This window comes from Astatotilapia calliptera, chromosome 8 (assembly GCF_964374335.1).
Source record: "Astatotilapia calliptera chromosome 8, fAstCal68.1, whole genome shotgun sequence".
Taxonomy (NCBI): Eukaryota; Metazoa; Chordata; class Actinopteri; order Cichliformes; family Cichlidae; genus Astatotilapia; species Astatotilapia calliptera.
This window is the reverse complement of record NC_137429.1, coordinates 8184969-8204259: the sequence shown is the minus strand read 5'-3', so window position 1 is coordinate 8204259 and position 19291 is coordinate 8184969. Positions and strand designations below refer to the sequence as shown.

At 38.8% G+C, this 19291-nt stretch overlaps 1 protein-coding gene across 3 annotated transcripts in view; it reads right to left on the bottom strand.

Moving 5' to 3' along the window:
* Window positions 1-19291, bottom strand: part of kif19 (kinesin family member 19) — a 41038-nt gene that overhangs the window by 13731 nt on the left and 8016 nt on the right. For all 3 annotated transcript variants that reach the window (XM_080305021.1, XM_026178246.2, XM_026178247.2), the window contains 3 exons: window positions 7444-7554; window positions 7247-7334; window positions 6506-6642 (listed from right to left, as the gene is read on the bottom strand). In XM_080305021.1, coding sequence (XP_080161147.1) covers window positions 6506-6642; window positions 7247-7334; window positions 7444-7554 — 336 coding nt within the window. The remainder of the gene's footprint in view (window positions 1-6505; window positions 6643-7246; window positions 7335-7443; window positions 7555-19291) is intronic.

Here is a 19291-nt window from a genome sequence, read left to right as displayed (position 1 = left end):
ATAAAAACCCAGTGTAGGAAGTTACATCCTGGAAAGTGACCACTGGACGACAATCTGTCAGTGGGTTGGAAATGTTAAAGATGCTTTTTATTTGTCGAGCAGACAAACCCACAAACGCTAACAAGAGGATGCTTTTACTGCCACTGACAGCTGGGTGGTTGTTCCGTTATTTTCTCCATTGGTACACTATGATTGCTGGTGATGTTTAAACAAGCCCGAGTGTACAGCAGCTCTGAGAGGTTCTACTGAATCATAGTGGTACTTTGAGCTAAAGGTTAAAATACACTCATGGTAAACGTGCTAGAATCACTGTTAGCACAAGACACAGCTAAGATATACGTTCACAATACAAAGTGTTGAATAAATTTAACACTTGACAAGATGATGGCTTTAAAAGAAAATAATGGAATGATTAAAGATTGCTGGATAGTCAGAAATATTACAGTGTAATACATCAAAGCTAGCAAAGAGGATACAAAAACAACTGTCAGTGCAAACTATCGCAAAATCTACTTAAATAAATACCAACAATCAGCCTAATGCTGTCATGATATTAGAAATGTAATTGCTAGTGAGACTACCAGCTGAATTAATGATTCTTGATACGCAATTTAACACCAAAACAAAGTGATTATTACATGTACTTCAACACAAACGTCTTGATTAAAACGTTACGCTGTTGCCAGTTACTTTAGGATAACAGCACAAAGTACTTCCATGTCCAACAGTGTCCACCTGTCTTCATCAAAGGTATCCTAAATATTAGTTCTGGTGACCTCTGGTGACCTACAACAGCTTTCAATCCGAGTAAGTAACATGTCTGGAAAAGTCTAATACTAACATGGTGCCAAGTAAACTGAAAAGGCTTTTGGAAATCAGACATCATTCAGAAAGAAACCCATTTCGTAAGAGAACTGGCTTTATATTCTGAACCTTCAGATGGACAAAATAGTAGTTAGTTATTTGGACAAAAGCAGCTGCCAGAAACCAGCTTGCAGAGTTTGCCATCCTTAGAGGCTCACTAATGTAGCTAAAAAGGTTTCTCTTTCCATTAAGGTTTCTAAATCTGCCAAAACCCACAAACCAGAATAAACATGAACAAAAAAGGAGGACTGCTGTGTGCATGTGAATGGTACAGAATGGCTGAAGGTGTCCTTTTATCAGTACAGGCTATATTTATGTGCTCTGTGCACATGTTTAAGAGATTGCACATGTGAAAGAGATTGTGATCGGAACAAGGAAAGGAACAGATGTGTGCACTTCGCCCAGTAAGGCTATAAAATGGCGTTTAAACTCTTTGTGGTGAGGCAGCAGCGGTAACAGATTGCTCCCTGGAAACAGCAAACACACATGTCACGCACACACTTGTTTCAGGATTCATCCCGATGAGTTCAATACAGGTCAGAGAGCATCCAGACTCAGCGACTAGGCTTCCTAATAGGAACATTTTAACTTCCACCCACCCAGAGCGCTACTAAAAGCTAGGCTTCAATAACATTGTCAGTCACTGAACATAATGATAGAGTCTGGCACTGAAAACACAAAATGTCATTTTGATGTCAGATGCAAAGCCCACTCTGAGAGGTTAGATTTGTATCCAACAAGTACGTCTATTGTGCTCTTTTCATTTTTCATCTCTCTGTTTGTATTCCTCATTTTGTTTTCTTTTGCCTGGAGCTTTTCCTTTTTGTTTTCTTCTCCAAATTTCTTTTGTTTCCTGACAGCCTGAACATTTCTGAATAAATCTGACACATTTATTTGTATTTTTGTACTGCCATCTTTTGCAGATCTTGTTGCAAAACTATAACAGATAAATTGTTCACTTAAAATCATAAAAATAACCTCAATGACACAGTTACTTTACACAGTTACTTTCAAAGATTCTTTTCATGATTAATTAAAACAGAAAAAACCCAAACCAACAAAAACATTCAAATATCTTGCTAAATGACGTGGTGAAAATTGTAATTAGATCTCTTGAATGATCACCTTGTTGTTGAATTGTGCTATACAAATAAACTTGCCTTGCCTTGCCTTACTGTAAGGCTATATTGTTTTTGTATTTTCAAAGTGAGGAAAAGCCTAAACGACCTCTTGAAGCCTGTAGCTATACTAATTCACACCAGCCAGGATAAGTTTCTTCTGTCAGAGTCAAGTGAACCAGCTCTATTGTACCCAGGGCTATTAAGGCTTTTGTTGCTGAACACACAGAGTGAGCTGTACCTGCTTGTCAATAATGAGGTGTGGAACACAGCCAACAGTGAAACCGCCATCCTCAGCCTGTGGTTTTATCTATGGTTCATCATCCACTGAGAAAAGCAAAGGTAAGAAACACCTAAAAGTACTGAACCTTTCTATATAAAGGCACATGTAAATCCAGTACCCAAGAATAGTTTCCAGTTACTGTTGTCAATTTATAGCAATGTGCTGAAGTAATGATGACAAGAGACAAGGATGGCATGGACTGAGCAATGGTCTCTTCAATCGACCCCCGCCTATTCGCAGTTCAGTATTTTCTTCGTAGGGCATTTCTAAAATATTTGCTAATCATTTTAATTTTATTTTTGTGACTAAGTAAATTTTTATGATAGAAAAATGATTTACTAATTTTCAAATATTCATATTAATGTAAACACAGCAAAATATCAATAAAATGTCGAAATTCCAAACACAAAGCTCCCGGGAAAGAAAATGCAGCTTGGGAAGCTGAAATATATCAGCATTTTAAGAGGGGGTCCCAAGTATTTGAGCATTTCAGCTATTCACGGGAGCTTGTGGTCCCTACCCCCTGTAAATACCGGGGGTCGACTGTACTATAATTCCCTTGTAATGTATTCAAATCACAATTCAGTCTAACTTAAAAAACAAACTTGAACTAATAGCCCCAACACAGGAAAATCACTTAAAAAACTTCATTCCAAAGTTCAAATAAATTATTTAATTGTTTGCATCAGTACTTCACCTAAATGTAGTTAAACTCAAAAGCTAATTAGGAGGTAATCAGCATCACAAAAGCACATTTTGTATGTTTGGTATTGCCACAGGATAAATAATTAGTCAGACGTCGACACTGTTATTAAAATATAATCGCTCAGTAACTTTCGTTCACTCAGAAGCAAACGCATATTTGTTTTTTAATAACATTTAATTGAATTTTAATAGAATATCTACATAGGCATACCCAAGCCCATTTTCAGGAAACCATCAAACCTGCGCTCTAGTGCAAAACTGTTCAAAACTAATGCGAGTTTATGAGGTTAAAAAATAATTTTTTATGAATCAAATAAGTTAGCACAGCTGAAAACTAAACAACCTCTAAACATTGTACTAGTTGAGCGACTCAGGCTTCAGCATTTGTATGTTATTACAGTCTAAAATTGTCCCCCAAAAAACAGTAAAACTCAAACTTTTTAGAAATAGAGACAAATTTATGTGGAAAAACTGCCACAAAAACTAAATGCAATGGTGGGTATTACTCCAGTGAGATAACAACACAGACTAAATCTAACCAACACAGAAAGAGAGCTGGGAGTTTCCAGTTTTTAGTTTGACAAACAGGCGCCTCACAGGTCCTCAATCAGCAGATTCATTAAAAGATGCCCACAAAACACGCTAACAGTGAAGAGGCGACTCCTGGAAGAAATATCTGAGTCTTAAAAATGATGCTGCATATCTGAGACTAGGCAATATGAAAATAAAATAAAATGAAAAATAAAACCTAGACACTGAGCATAAGAAGATTAAAAAACCCTGCAGAGACAGGCTGATCAAAATGAGCTCTCTTTGGGTGAAAAAACAAACTAACCCCAAAACAATTTGTGAACAGAAGAATAAATAAAAAGACCCAAACTACAACTTCCTCTGCAAAAACTATTTAGAAAAGAAACAGTTTGCTTTTATTTTCTCTGCACGTTCGGTGAACAGAACAGCCACCACATCCCTTTTTAAGTGCCCATCAACCAAGTCAGTTCATGTGTCCAGATGACCTAAACTGAATGCCAATTATAATTTCTATTCACACTGCAAATCATGTGATTAAGTTTGAGTTTTCATGAACATTTTCTGGATGATCCTAAACTTTATAAATAAAGAAAGATAACACAGTAAATGGGAGAAAATAGTTTTTGAACATTTCAGAGATTTCTCAGCCCTTCAATGCATTTGATGTTGTTACAAAAAGCCACATTTCCAACAATAAGAATCATTTGAAGATGCAAAACATACAGGCCAGTAACATATACTAGTCGAAACCCCCCCAAACAAAACACAAAAACAAATAGGCAATGCAAGCTTTAAGTCATGACTGCATTTTCTGTTAGTACAACATTTTAATCTTTTAGATACCCAACTGCCAGGGTTCTGGGTCTCCTGACCCAGCATGTTTAGTTCTTTGCGATTTTTGTATTATTGTACTTGTGTGAGGTATTCTATGGTTTCTAAGTTCGATCCCTTGCCCTTCATGTTTCTCTGTGTCCCCTCTGTTCTGTGTAAGTCTGTGTCTGCATGTTTGAGTTTCCCTCTGTGTCTTTCGGGTCTTAGAGTCCTCTGCCTTATGGTTTATGTCTCTGCGTTTCTTAGTTGCTGTCTCCACCGTGTCAAGTTCGCGTCTCTGTGTCATACTTCCTGTTTTACTTTGTAGGTCCATGTCTTATGTGAATGCATCCTGCTTTGCTTGTCTCGTCAGTCCTGATTATTCTCCCAGTTGTGCCCACCTTCTGTGTCTTATTCCCCTCGTTACTTCCCAGTGTATTTAAACCCTGTGTTTCTCGTTGCTGGACCGTTGCCGACCCTCGTCAGTGTAACCCCAGCGCAGTTACCTCGAGAGTGTTTTCTCAGCGATTTGCCTTTATAATCACTTCGTGTCTCTGTGTACAGATTCCCTGGACCAACCCCTGTGTTACCTGAGTGATTGGAGTGTGAAGAGGTATGTGAGGAGTGGACGGAGTGTGTGTGTGTGACTTTCAGCGTCTTTCCCGTTCGTGTGTGGACCCCCGGAGCCCGGCTTTCCCCTCACCTTTGTAAATAGATCACCTGGTGTATTGTAATAAAGACTCCTGTGCTTTCAAGACCTAGAGCCTGCGCGTGAGTCCGTTCAGTCCCGTTGTGACACAAACATATTCTGTCAGTAGTTTTCAGTTGTGATCAACTGGTTTCAGTCAGTGGCAGGATTGATGTGTTTACTGAACACAAATGAACTCTCTTGTACAGTCCAGAATCAATCAGTTTATTGTATTTTCAAGCCAATGCTCTCCAAACACAAAAGAACAGTGTACACACAACACTGTCATCAGTGCCACCATGCCGTGACTGACTGAAATTGGCTAAGGCTGAGCTACTGGCATGCTGGATGCTGACATGAGTGTCCAAAGCTGTTCCTGCAGCCTCGCATATCCATGAGAGTACTATCACAGATCTGATTCCTCTTGACGAAAATCGGAGTGGTGAGCGGTACCAAGCTGAGGTGTTAGATAGAGCTTGACCATTATAATGGTGGGACTCATATCCCTGGGGCTGATACGTTTACATTTACTGAAATATCAGAATCAGCTTTTATAACAACAGATAAATGAAAATGTTAAAAAGTCAAAACACTCTTCAATCCTGAGTGTTCACGCTGTATAATTTGTCGAGCAAAGGGTACTTTGAAACTTCCCTGTAGGCGACACCTTTCGCCAGAAACACAACAATTAATTGATCTGAAGAGAGTCGGCCAGAACTTAAATAAGTTATTCCCAAGCTGTTGTGACAAAAAAAACCAAAACAAGATAATATGACAATGCAGTTCACAAACTATCTTAGCAAGGATTCATAAATTTCTATGCACATCACAGGTTCAGGAAATTCATTTAAGTTTCATGTGTTTGACAAAAACAAAAAATATCAGCTCATACATTGAAGTTTTAAATCTTCAAATATTGCTATCAGTCTTAAAAATCCTACATCAGGTGGATCTGGAAACTTGCTTAGTCCAGGTGCTGATGGGTGACTGCTTGTATCACTTCCAGAGGTCACCTCATTTGAAATGTTTTGTATATCTATACTGCATATATGTGCATATATTATAAGTTCCATTGCATAATATAAAAATGTATCTAACAATCTTATTCTCTCTCTCTCTCTCTCTACTGGGCTGCAGATAAGGATGCCCAGCTCACTTCAGATGTGACATGGATGCCAGAAAAAAGTAAAGCGATAGCTGTATCTGCCTACTACGGGCATTAATTAACAACATCAAATGTTACAAGAACAGTGTGAAGTCCCCCCCCCCCAAATAAAAGAGACAAAACCAAAAAACAAAATCCCGTTTGAACAGTAGACAGAACCAGCGATGGATATCTAATGTTCATACCTCAAGAAATTAGTGGTAATTACTGAGTGAGCAATCAGAGTAATGGATCTAACATTTAGGGTCTCACTGCAGAGCAATTAGATGTGTCATTACTTGAGAGTTCGTGATAAGAATACAGGTCTAGAGAGAAATTCTTTTAAAAATGAAAATCCTTACTTCCAGATAGGACATGGACACACTGTACAGCATGTCATCACTGGTCTCCTCAATGGCACGGAACAGGTCATTCAGAGTTCGAACATAGATGCCTGGCTCCTTGTCAGTCCCTAACATGGTGTATGTCTTTCCACAACCTGAAAACAAAATATAATGCCTCTCATAGACCCAGTCTTAACCACGTAGTGAGCACCCAGTGACGGACAAAATTAGCTACAGAGGTGAATTTGTGAAAAAACATTTTAAAGTATAAATAAATGCCAATCATTTGCTCCTAACCTGTTAACTTTGTAGTTTCAAGGAGGAAACAACATGCATACACATGAGTGGCTACAACCTCTGTGCTTACTTTCCACAAGAGGAGGCCAAGAGTAGAGCTTGTGTGCGAGAAATGGCCAGGCAGAAGGCAAAAAATGAAAGCAAGAGAAAGGTGGGAAACTTGATGGAGCAATGGCTCTCTACTAGTCTTTGACAGCCTGTGACTACCCGCTGGAAATGTGGGATGCAGAGCATGACTCATTTTCTAATCAGGCCTTTGCTAAAATCAAAAGTGAAACAGGTGTTAATAAGATGTCTACCTTTTCCCAAGAGCTTGCTGAATAGCTCTCTGGCTCAGGCTGACAACAGGTCAGGAGGGTTGCACATGTAATTAGTGTATGATACACCTATGAGCACTGAGACTGAGTACTAAGAAATATATTTGGTTCTTGTTCAATGCACATACACTCGCACAAAACAAACCTGTGGGTCCATAGGCAAACACAGTGGCATTGTAGCCTGATATAAGGCCCTCAATTAGGCCTTTTGTTGTTGCCCGGTACACTTCCTCCTGTATAGGGAGAAGAAAGGGTTCAGGCCATACATAAACAGCTACACATCAATATGAATACAGTGCGAGATTTGCATTATTTCCGTTTTTTCTTTAACTCCTGACAAACCTGACTAGCGGAGAAGTCAAATGCTACATCAAACATGTAAGTCTTCTCCCTCGAGCGATTGGCACGCAAGATGTCGTCTGGGTCCTCCATGGGGTCCATCAGAACCACCATCTAATGATGAAGAAAATGGTTAAGATACAGGAAAATAAGACAGGCCTTTGCAGGCAAGGGGCTAAACACTATTGACATCAGCGAGGCCATTGAACTTAGTAATGTGTTTGTTGTGTAGACAGTATGGTTTACTTTTAATAACAGTGGAAAGATGTGCTAATGAGCAAATGGGCTCTCTATTCAGTGACATTAGGTCCAGCTTGAAAGTGTGGCAAAGATAAATGACAAGAAGGTCAGCTGAAAGGCTACTGAAGCGTATTTCTGCTGGGATTAGATGGATGACTGTTCACTAATCATTACAATATCTCATAAGTGCAGGAAAACAAATATAAACGACCGCTCAGTTTCCAGGACTAGCTAACACAAAATAAAGATATGTCTCTTTGTGGCAGATCACTGCAGATGCAAGTTTCTGTTGAGCCCCTTACTGTGCTGTACATCTGGAAAAACGAGATAGCCATTTGCTTGATGTCCCCCTTCAGGCCAATGAGATGAGCTCCAGTACCTACTTAATGATCATAAAACACCATGCTCCAAGTGTGTCCATTTGGATTTATTTTACTACATTTATGTCTTCTAGTAGGTTTTAGCATTCAATTACCTTTTGTGACTATTTTAAAGGTTCCAGTTCACCATCTCGCCAACCTTTATAGTTTCCACATTTGCTAAAACAGCTGTTGGTGTTAAATGACTGAATTGACTGTTTGTGACAGTGAAGAGGAATGTTCTGTGTAGTAGTATCAACTTACACCAATTTGTAACAGCATTTCTGTATTTTCTTGAATTAAAGGTGCATGTAATTAGCACTAAATTATATGTGTATAGACATATACACATACATACGCACACACTAATTACTGGGGATTCTCCATAATCTGTTAATGTGGTCACAGGGGCAAACATACTACGGTTTTACCACAGATGGTATTTTAATATATTCAGATCCAAATTAAAGATGTACAAAAAAAAGCAATTGTGCAACTTCACTTTTGTGCACCTTTGAGCCTAAATGTTAAAAGTAAAAACTTTAGTTAGTATAACTTCTTCCACCTATATATTATTAAAGTTAATGGTAAGAAATTGCATGTGAAAAATGACAATGCCGGCGGAAGCTATTTCCTCCAGGAAATGAAAGCCACTTCTTGTGACAAATACAGTCCCCTCTACACTCATTTCACAGCTTGTATGTAGAATATGCATTTATGGAAATGGGAATCCACTCAGGCCATCTGTCTGAATCATGGTCATAGAACAAAAAGCAGCTCACATGGCAAAGACAGTCATGCAGTAAAGAGACAAACTTCAGTTTTTTTAGGGAGAAAATTGGAAACATTGGTGTTAAAAATATGCTTTTGTACATGTGACAGCCACGGTGGCAGATATTACACTGAATGTGAATAAGCACTGAAATGTCACATTCTTCTAATTGTTCGGTTTCACAAAACTAGTCCATTATCACTAGTAAATCACATCTCTGAAAAAGAATATTTCAGAAACAATGCAGAAACAGAACATCACGACATCAGGAAAAATATATTACAATAAGGATGACAAATCTCGGGCTCAGAGTGGTTCCAACTGACTTGGTGTGATTGTACACAGCTGAAGGAAAATTAGTTTTCTCACAGTATTGTAGGTTTGAATCTTGTGCAACTGACCTGGGAGAAAAATTAATAAAAACAGAGAGCACTTAAGTTTATTTTAGATATGACTATGGGGGGGCTAGGGGTTTGTCAGCTGACCAGCTCCTTTCAGCAGTGGGCCTTGAGAGTCCTCTGAGGCCTGAAGCACCCGGCATGTTTGATGACCCCCCCCACTCTTCCAACCCCACCAACCACTGAACCGCTCACTTTGAAGCCTCTCAATTGAAATTCAAGAGAGGGTGGGGGGGGGTTCCACTTTTAATAAACTGGGAACAACAGATGAAGGCGGGGAGCATGGCAGGCGTACGCAGGTTGCATCGAAGGCATACAACTATTTGTTCTTTGAATTTATATCGTTACTTTTTCAGTTAGTATTTTTTCTATGGCATACACGTGAATGCCCCAATGTCCTTTCGACACAAAGATAACATGTCCAACAACTGATGCCCATTCTTCCTCTTTCCCTAACTTCCTCCGTCTCCTGTAGCACCCAGATACCATGACGTACAAGCTCTGATCGCATTTCATAGAAAAGATACTGTGAACAACGTAGTACTTCTCTTGGGTGCTCTTAAGCCACTTAGTCTCAGTCAATGTGATGACCTTCACAGACAATGTGAGTGTAGTCAGAAGAATTATTCTGGCAAAGAGCAGCAAAGACACAAAAAGTGTGTAATTGAACATCTAATAATAAAATAAATGTATCAAAGTGGTCAGGAGCAAAAGAGGCCATGCCAGTTGTAGTTACACCCAAGTGAGGGAGTGTTTTTGCCCACCTCTTAAGAGAAACCGCTAGTCCCAGCGGTGACAAGAGGTGTAGGCAGGAAGGCCCGGGATAGACAGTCAGGCAAACAATAGTGAATGGTAAAATGTAACTTTAACTCTAGATAGATGTTGTCAACCACAATTCCTCTTTCAGTCATCTTTCTATGATCTGAACTACACCTGCCACAACAGAGAAGGGAGTGAGGGAAAATAAAAAATTTAGGTCAATTCAGTTTTATTTATTTATCATCATCTGAAAACACTTATTCTTGTAAGAAAAAGAGCACAACATTAAACATAGATTTGCAACAGTAAAGTGATCCTTTATGAGTGAGAATTTGGCAACACTGAGGAGAAAAACAATCTTTAAAAGAAGCAGCAGAAATGATCACTTTGCTATAAATAGTTTTTGTTGTTCTTGTACACAACAAATGCATAAAACGAGTGTTTTCACATTTTCTGCACCCCTGGAAAGACTTTTTGGAGGTGGGGGCTAAAAAGTACCAGTTCAAATGTAAACAAAAACTATAATGGAGTAAAATGTTTCCTTTTTGAAGTTAGTTGGTTTTATGTTGAAAAGCGACATAGCTTGTTTATATATGCAAGGCATATATTAACTTGTATATATGCTTGTGTAATTTTGTTGCTTGAAAAAGCTGATGAGCACACAGCAGTGCTGTTACATAATAGCAAGTATCAAATGCATGCTTTCATGCACAGTTCTGTTTCTGTGTATGCGCTTGGGAAATCATTAGGGACCAAGGGTGTTGATAACACATATAGTCCCATCTGTCATCTGTGTTTCTTGAGTTACAGTACAGGCTACCTTCCCACAGCTCCACCCATGAACATCCACACACAGCATCTGCTGCTTGGAAAGATTCTATACTATTAATTTTCTTAAGTCTCCTGATAAGACTTTAAGGTGCTGGCTCTAGTGTCAGTACACTGTGTGCCTAGCCTTCCTGGGTTTAGAAGTTCTCGACACAGACGGCCTTTACCGTAGGTTGTTCTCTGTATTTAATTAAGAGGCTTCTGAGAAGTGTCTGAGGTTAGGTACAGGTCAGTATTTAGCCCTTGAGCACTGACGTCTAGCGTACAGAACAGGTTAAGAAACGCTTAGAAACGTAGTGTTCTTGACATTAGCTTTATACACATCCTCCCTCTTTCCGGTTTTTGCTCACAGTTACATGGAAACGTACTCAAACAGTCAAAGCGAAAGAAGCATGTTGATGTGTATAAGATGAAAAAGACAGAGTTTTAACGCACTTATGAAACACAGTATGTTTGAGCACAAAGAAATTCACCTATACAAAAGGTACGTAATTTATTTCCCCACAAGAACCGATTAATCACATTTTGCCACCATGAGCACATTTGGCAAATGTTAAGATGAATTGATGAAACTGTTAAAATGGCAAAATGAGCCTTAAAATAGTTAATCAAACTCATCTCTCTTGAGTTGAGCTTACTTGAGGCGAAGCTGTGAGTCAGTGAACAGCTGCACAGCAACCATTCTCCAAACACAACTGCTACAATACAGCGAGCACATAGATCATTATAAGGGCCTATGTGTTTGCTGTTAACGATCAAAGTAAAGGACAGGCCAAAACTGTGATAGTATAGTAACAGTCAATTTGCCATCACGTCCATTAATGGCTTAGCACTCTGATGATAACAACCAATTGCAGCAGCCAGTGTGTGATTTCTAAACCTCTACCAAAATGGTTAAACTTATGGGTAGTGGTCAAACCATGATCTTTCAAAGATCCGGAAAGACACAATTTTAGATGTTTGACGTCAAAACAAGACTTTCCACTCAGTTCTAAATTGGCTCTTGTTGCTATTTCTACCAGGACCAATCGCCCCTTTTCACTGGCTGCTGACTTATTCATGGGCACCTCTGAAGGAGACATCAATTTTGACACAAGTGGGCTAGAAGCCCGATGCGCCTGAGAAAAGCACAAAGTGAAAAGGAAAGCAATTTCCTGGTTGACAGCCTCTACAAGCATGGTGTCATTTTTAGCAGTTTTAATCATGGTGCCACAATGGACATCACATGCTACAGCCACTTTTCATTTGGATGCAGCGCGTGACTCATTTTAACTTGACCTCGGAGGCTGGCAAAAAGAAAATGGTCAGAGCGTGAATTTATACACGGTGGCTAAGAAAAAAAGAGGCTATAAAATATTTATAGTATCTCAAGGATCAGCCAAAGTCCGACAACAGCTTGCTTATGAGGCGACATGAACCCAATTAGCATGATGGCATTATCTATACACCTGCAATAAACAGTGTGGTGAGATGGAGCAGTGCTGCCTGGTGCTTTTCTTGGCTGATGTGATTGATGATCCACAAGACTTGCTGTTGGGGTCATTACACCAGCAGGATTGACTTGGTTGGCCATCCTGCTGACTATAGCACAGCTAGCCCCCACCGTAGATCTATAATTCAAAGCCTGGATGTGGTGCGGTTTCACTAGCGAGCCAGCCCTGGTTGCTTCTCCCTATCATGTGCCAAATGGAAAATGCTGCCAAGACGGGAAACAAAAGTCAGAAGTCTAGAGATCAACCAGTTTTCTAAGCACTATTTCATTACACCTAGATAATGGTTAGGGTCACTAAGAAAATAACAAAGCAAAATCTGAAAACACTACACTAGAAGCAAAACCCTTTTCCTGTCTTGTACTAATCGTATAATTATTTTCAGGCTTTGGTGTAGTGCATTGCTAGCAGGTAAAATTAAGGAAAACCTGATGAAATGTTGTGAGATATTTTAAGGTTAATTAACAAAAACCTTATACATCAATGAAGCAGCAACAACTGACGCAATAACCAAAGATAGCACAGATGAGAAATCTAAAGAACTGACACCAAAAATGTTAAGATGCTGTCTGAATTAGAGTGAATTGGCTTCAGTGTTGATGAGGTAACATCCCTTAATCAGAATCAGAATCTTTTATTAATCCCTAAGGAAATTATGTGAACAGTTCGTAATGCATGCTTTGAAAAGATGTATTTGTGATAGATTGTGGTCACCCTGAAAGAACTTTCCCACTATGACAAGAAGCACAGCACCGACAGAAGTTACAGTTACAGAATATTATATATATATATATATACACACACATACACACACATATATAAATACAGAGACAAATATAAATAAAATATACGAAGGGGATAAATAGAATAAATAGGAATAAAAATAAAAATACAAGTGAATTGCACATTTCAAGTATTGAGGTCTATTTGCACCGTTGACTATTTACAAAAAGTATTGCACAAGGTATTGTACAGTGAGGTGAAGAGGCACTACAGCTTAGTTGTTCCCCCCTCCTTTGTCCTTCAGTTTCCCCTCCCTCTCCCCTCCAGAGAGGAGACAGATAAATTAAAAGTGCAGTTGAAATGTCTGCTAAAATAGAGCTGCTAATATGTTTAAAGACTCTCCCTGCTGACTTCAACTGAGCCACTGGCAGAAAAAGGAAATGCCAGCCACATTAGGTCTACAATGCAGTCCTTTTATTGTCATGCAGGTATTCATCTCTTTATTTATTAAAGGACAGGTACCCGTCAGAATATGAAATAAATGTATTAATCTCTGTGTGACGACTCTGCTCTCTGTGTGTATTTCAGTAGTCCCTGCTAATATCTTCTGGCTGCACAATCACATAACAGTAGATTTGCTTAACAATGCCATCTACATGCTGTGTCAAGAATACTGAAGAAGAATAAAAGGACTGAGATCAGAAAAAGAATGCAAGCGGGTCTAAGCTGTGACCTTTACAAGGCAACCTTTCAAGCTGCTCTGTCAGCAACGCAACCAAAGCTTTGGAAAATCCAACGGGCACAATTGCAGCTGGTTATCTGATAGAAACCCTCGGCACTGCCCTCTGCACCCCAACAATGCTACTGTATATCCCGTTTCAGAGGCTCTCTATGATTGGAGGTGTGTGCTGGATCACAGTATACCTGATACAGTGTGCCTGATAGCAAGGTCTGCTCTTCTATTTGATGTTATATAAGATGTCTGGCCGTGGCTAACGAAGGCCAAATCATTACAGTCAGATGTAATTCCGACTGAGATGTTCAATAATACACGCAATAGTACTTTCAGCCTCTTGCACAATGCAGCAAGACGTCTTTTAAGCTGAAGAATTGGGTGAGAGAAATTACGTCATTTTGTCCCTTTTAAACTTCCAATTTTCCTCGCTTCACTCATCACTCCCATCATTTCTTTTTTATATAGCACAGATGCATTATTAAACAGCACAGGCACGGATTGTTAAAAAGGACTGAAAGAACAATGCAGCAATCTGTCATCCAAAAAAGCAATTCACTAAACATCCAGATCACAATTCAGTGTGAAGATGTCAAGTATCTTCACACTGTCATAAATTATACTCTAAAATAAAACAATCAACCCATTAACCACTTTTATTTTATTTCTTGTGTTAAAAATGTCATGTTTGGGAGATAACATGCAAGCCAACAGAAGACAATGACAAAAGAGTAAACTCAACGCCAAGAGGTAATTAGGCTGATTACCAGAAAAGCTATTACATGACAACGTGGTACCATCACAAACAAACATCCAGGAGTACACCAGCTGGCAGAAACCCATAGTAGCGCTGTGCCAGAGGCTGGTGGCTTTTTAAAGGCCAGAAGTAAACTCAAGGCCAAGGGCCGGAGGTCTGACATAACACACAAACTAGGGCAATCACCAGTTATCCAGGCAATAACACACAGACGCAGACTCAAACACATACTACACAGAAACAAGCTACAATTCCGAGGTTGATATGGGTTAACATCTAGCTTCACATTTATCATGTGTCGGAGAACTTAAAGAGTCAACTTTAAGATTATTTCTTTAGGATAAAAAGGAAACATTTGAATGAAAATCAATTCCAATTGAAATCAGAAAAATTAAAACTGACCTGTACACAGATTTCTCCATTCCTTTATATATATATATATATATATATATATATATATATATATATATATATATATATATATATATATATATATATATATATATATATATATATATATATATATATTATAAATGGTAAAAGTCTTCTGTGTGCCAGGATTTCAGATATAAATATGCCGGCATTTTTCCATTTACACCTTTGATGTTCTGCTTTTTGACAAAGATGATGTGGATCATCCATAGCAGATTAACCTCTAATAATAAACAGACCGGACAAACAAACAGTGTAAAATAACTTCATTTTTTTTAAGTGTGTATATTTGCTTTGTTATTTGTTCCTCATTTGTTTCATTGTAATGACTGTTACAATTATCAAAAGGAATTATCACAGGAGTAAGATGACTCTCCTTCTTTCTAGTATAATAGAATAAAAGCTGAAAAAACATGTTGGTGAGTAATGGCCTTTGGAGGATCCTTCCAGATGAAGGCAGCAGCAAGCTGTGCAAGGGTCCATTTAGTACAGAGCTGAGTTAACTTCACACCCATGTTCACACATAATGACAGTAATAGCAAAATGGTGCTCGACAGCATGCTATTTTCAGCCTTTCAGTGAATTTTGCTACCATCATGACATGACAGAAGGAGATGTTGTCCGTGTAAAACACAAAAGAAACCATTACTTCTTCCAAGTCCTTTTTGGAGGCATGGCAGACAATCAACTTTCTCCAAGGTTTCAAAAATACACTCCACTCTCTTTTTTGAAGTTAACTGAAAGCTTGAATGTACTAAAGAGGTATAGGCAAAAGAAAAACTGTAAGCAGCCCCATGAAAGTGTTGAGTTCATTAAACAAACAAACAAAAAAAAAACTAAAGTGGAGTTTGGAATTGACAAACTGTCTAAATTGAACATCCTTTAAAAATGTCAGTATGCAAATTAGATTGTTAAAAGCTTCTGGGTGAGCTCAGGAAGCACAACTGTACTAAATCAACCAGAGTTTTTTAGCTTACTCTATATTGGATTTTCAGTTGAGTTCCTAGGTAATACTTAATAATTTAACAATGCAAATGAAAGGGTTTTTAAAAAATCCATTGTATTTGAATTAAAAGGAAAAAATACCGGTCGTTATCAGTGGTCATCATCCACCCAGTAGATTCTATGGTATCAATTTGAAAATCCTACGTCAGCTCCCTCTCAATTAATCAAGTTCGCAAAGTTGGGTGACGACTATACCCCTTCAGGCTTTTATGGTTTAGGGGTGATAAAAATGATATTTTCATCATATATAATTAGGGATGGGTACCAGCACCGGTCCAGACATAAACGGTAGTAACCAGACCAAAAAGCAGTGCACATTTTGGTGCTTTTTGGTCTGGAATATTTTATTATATTAATAATAAAATATTATTAATATTTTTAAAATGATAGCGGCACACACGAAAAATTTTGAAGCACAAACCAGCACAAATGTAGCACAAACGTTTAACATCAATTTTGTTTGATTTGGGTAATGTGGGGGGGCTGGTTGACCTTAGACCTTTACATTTTCATTAATATATTTAAAACAGAAGCAGCACAAATTACAATTTTAGCAGCACAAACATAGCACAACTGATTGACACCAATTTTGTTTGATTCCATTAATACGGGGGGGCTGGTTGACCTCCGGTGACCTCTAGAAATTTTTATTAATATCTTTAAAATGATAGCGGCACAAAAGAACATTTTTGCAGCACAAACCAGCACAAAGGTAGCACAAACGTTTGATACCACTTTTGTTGGATTTGAATAAGGTGGGGGGGGGGCAACTCAACTTCACTCACATTGCAACAAGTGCTTTAAGGTGATACTGTGCAAAGGAGGTAACACCTCAAATCTGACGACGAACCTGGTGACGCATAGTGTTTTTTTAAAAGCCGAGAAATGCACCGTATTTGATAGCTTGCTGCGAGACCTCACACCGAGCACATCTTCTGCGGGTGTGGTGCCTGTTATCGGTCCCGGAGTTAGCAACATCCCCCAAGAACCTGAAGAGGAGACTCCTGGTCCCTAGCCCTGCCAGTGTAGCAGAAATGATGACGGATGATGATGATGGCAGCAGCAGCGGCCATTCTTCTCTGCGTGAGTAGCTTAATGTTGTTCGTGTGTAATTTACGTTAAGTAGGCTAACCACGTTATTACATTAATGCATGTAAGGTGAACTAGCAAACATCATCATAGCTACATGCAGCTGTCCTCTTGTTTGATGGCAGATACTCCCTTCACCCTGGCCAAAAAGGCTAAAATGACCAAAGAAAAAGTGGAAAACAGCTAAACATGAGAGGTTTTTGGACAAAGTTTGTGTTTTTTCCATTATTTAAAAAACACAAACACAAAAGAGTGATACCATATATGCCCCATAGCTGCAGAAAAGGCTAACATTGTTATCTTTTTACAAAAAAAAAAAAACAGCTGAACATAAGAGGTTTTTGGACCAAGTTTGTGTTCTCCAGTCTTTAAGCACTGGTTCGAGCACCGTTTAAGCACCGGCACCATTTCAAAAGTACCGGTTTGGCACCGGTATTGGATAAAACCTAAACGATACCCATCCTTATATATAATACATTTATTGTGCAGCTCTTAAAGCTACACAATAAATGGAGACATGACTCACCTACATCACCTTTTCATAATTACCATCCTTGCAGAAAAGGTAAGTTTTCTATTCTCTGACTCAGTGCTATGATTGAACATTTTCCTCTGATTCTTGTTTTAATTGTCCAATGTAGGCAATTTTCGGGAAAGGCAGTCTCATGGATGAGCCCCACCAGAGAGACAACATGTTGTTATGACTGTAGTAATACGGTAAAAGCCCCCATAGAGACTGGTTCCCACTAGATCATTAATACCCAAGGCATGCAATTCTTTGTAAACACCCTGTAATGGTTAGCTGAAAATCTGTCCATCTCAAATACAATCTCTTTTCTTCCTATTTTTATTTCCCTCAGTCTTTTTTGGCATACTTGTTTCTCTTCCCACTCAAAAATTTGACTCTTCCACAACTGATATTTTAAATTTATTGCTTTTTCAGCTCTGGCTAGAGTTATCTCAGCCATTGTGTAAAAGCTTTTTTACCTAATAGTTTTGCCACAATGGACAAATTCTTGCCTGTCACCTATTAAAGCGAGCACATCTATGGCCCTGCCTTTAGAGAGCGCATGATGAGAGGGCACTGAGAGGGATCACTCACAGCACACGCAAACATGCACGATCCAAAGGAGGGTGTAGTGAGAAAGCTAACTCGAGGTCAGGTGTGAGAATAAGGAAAGCAAAGATTATCCACTTTTCTGGAACAGGCTGTCTATTTGGATTGACACATTAACCCACATTTGAAGAAAAACAAAAAAGTAGGTCTACTTTCCACGTCTGGCCCAAACTGCTTCCTCTGCTCTCTGTGGTGCCACTGTTGCCATTTTAAGTTCAGTTCCTGTGCCTAGCACTTTCGCTGTATGCTATTTGCAGCTGTGAAGCTATTCAAACAGTCTGCCTCATAAAAACACTCCACCTAGACAAAGTGTGCCATTTTTTCCCGTTTTTGTTAGAAATAGGCTAGCAAATGTGCTGTTGGAGAGAACATTTCCATTAACAGAGGGTGGAGAAACAATAAGGGAGCAAGTTAATTAGGCATATTTATTGAGTATATCTTCTGCATGGCACTGAGACTTGTAAGCATGCTACATATAGAATCACATTTTCCACATTTTTAATTAATCCTGCAGTCTTACTAGTTTCCTATTGTGTGTTTGTGTTTTAAATACTGTTTGTTTTCAGCTAAGAGCTACTGCACAGAAGCTTGTTATGTGACTGCATAGTGACAATAAAGAATCTTGAATTAATGTCAGGATGGCTACCTGACCAATTTTATCAGTCACTGAGTGTCCTATGTAGCATTCTGTTTGCTGGCACTTTTGTATTCTGCAGTGCAAACCTTTTCTAATCTACACTACACTGTTTTCTTAGGGTGCTGCTTTTTTAAACCGGGCTAATTACAGTACAGTCTCTAATGCGAAGGCAATTTGAATCTTCTTTCACTGACAGGCCAGCGTAGAGGATGTCGGAAACTCTATACTGAGCACTTGAGGTTACGTGCTTCGTAGTTCACAAAGGCAGAAAATTTGCCAGTTAATGGGCATACTGTAATGACGTTGACCTGTGCTTGGACCAAGCTGAATGCTGCTGATTGTCTCAAAGGATGTGATCTTTACAAAGGAAGCAGGAGGTAAAAGGTTACATTTTTGTTTGCCTTCTGGCTGACATTCTCTCTCTTCAGGATAAAGATGAACATGAGAGACAAAACCTGTCCCTGAGAATTTTCTTTAGAACACCCGATATATAAGTACATGGGAATCCCTGC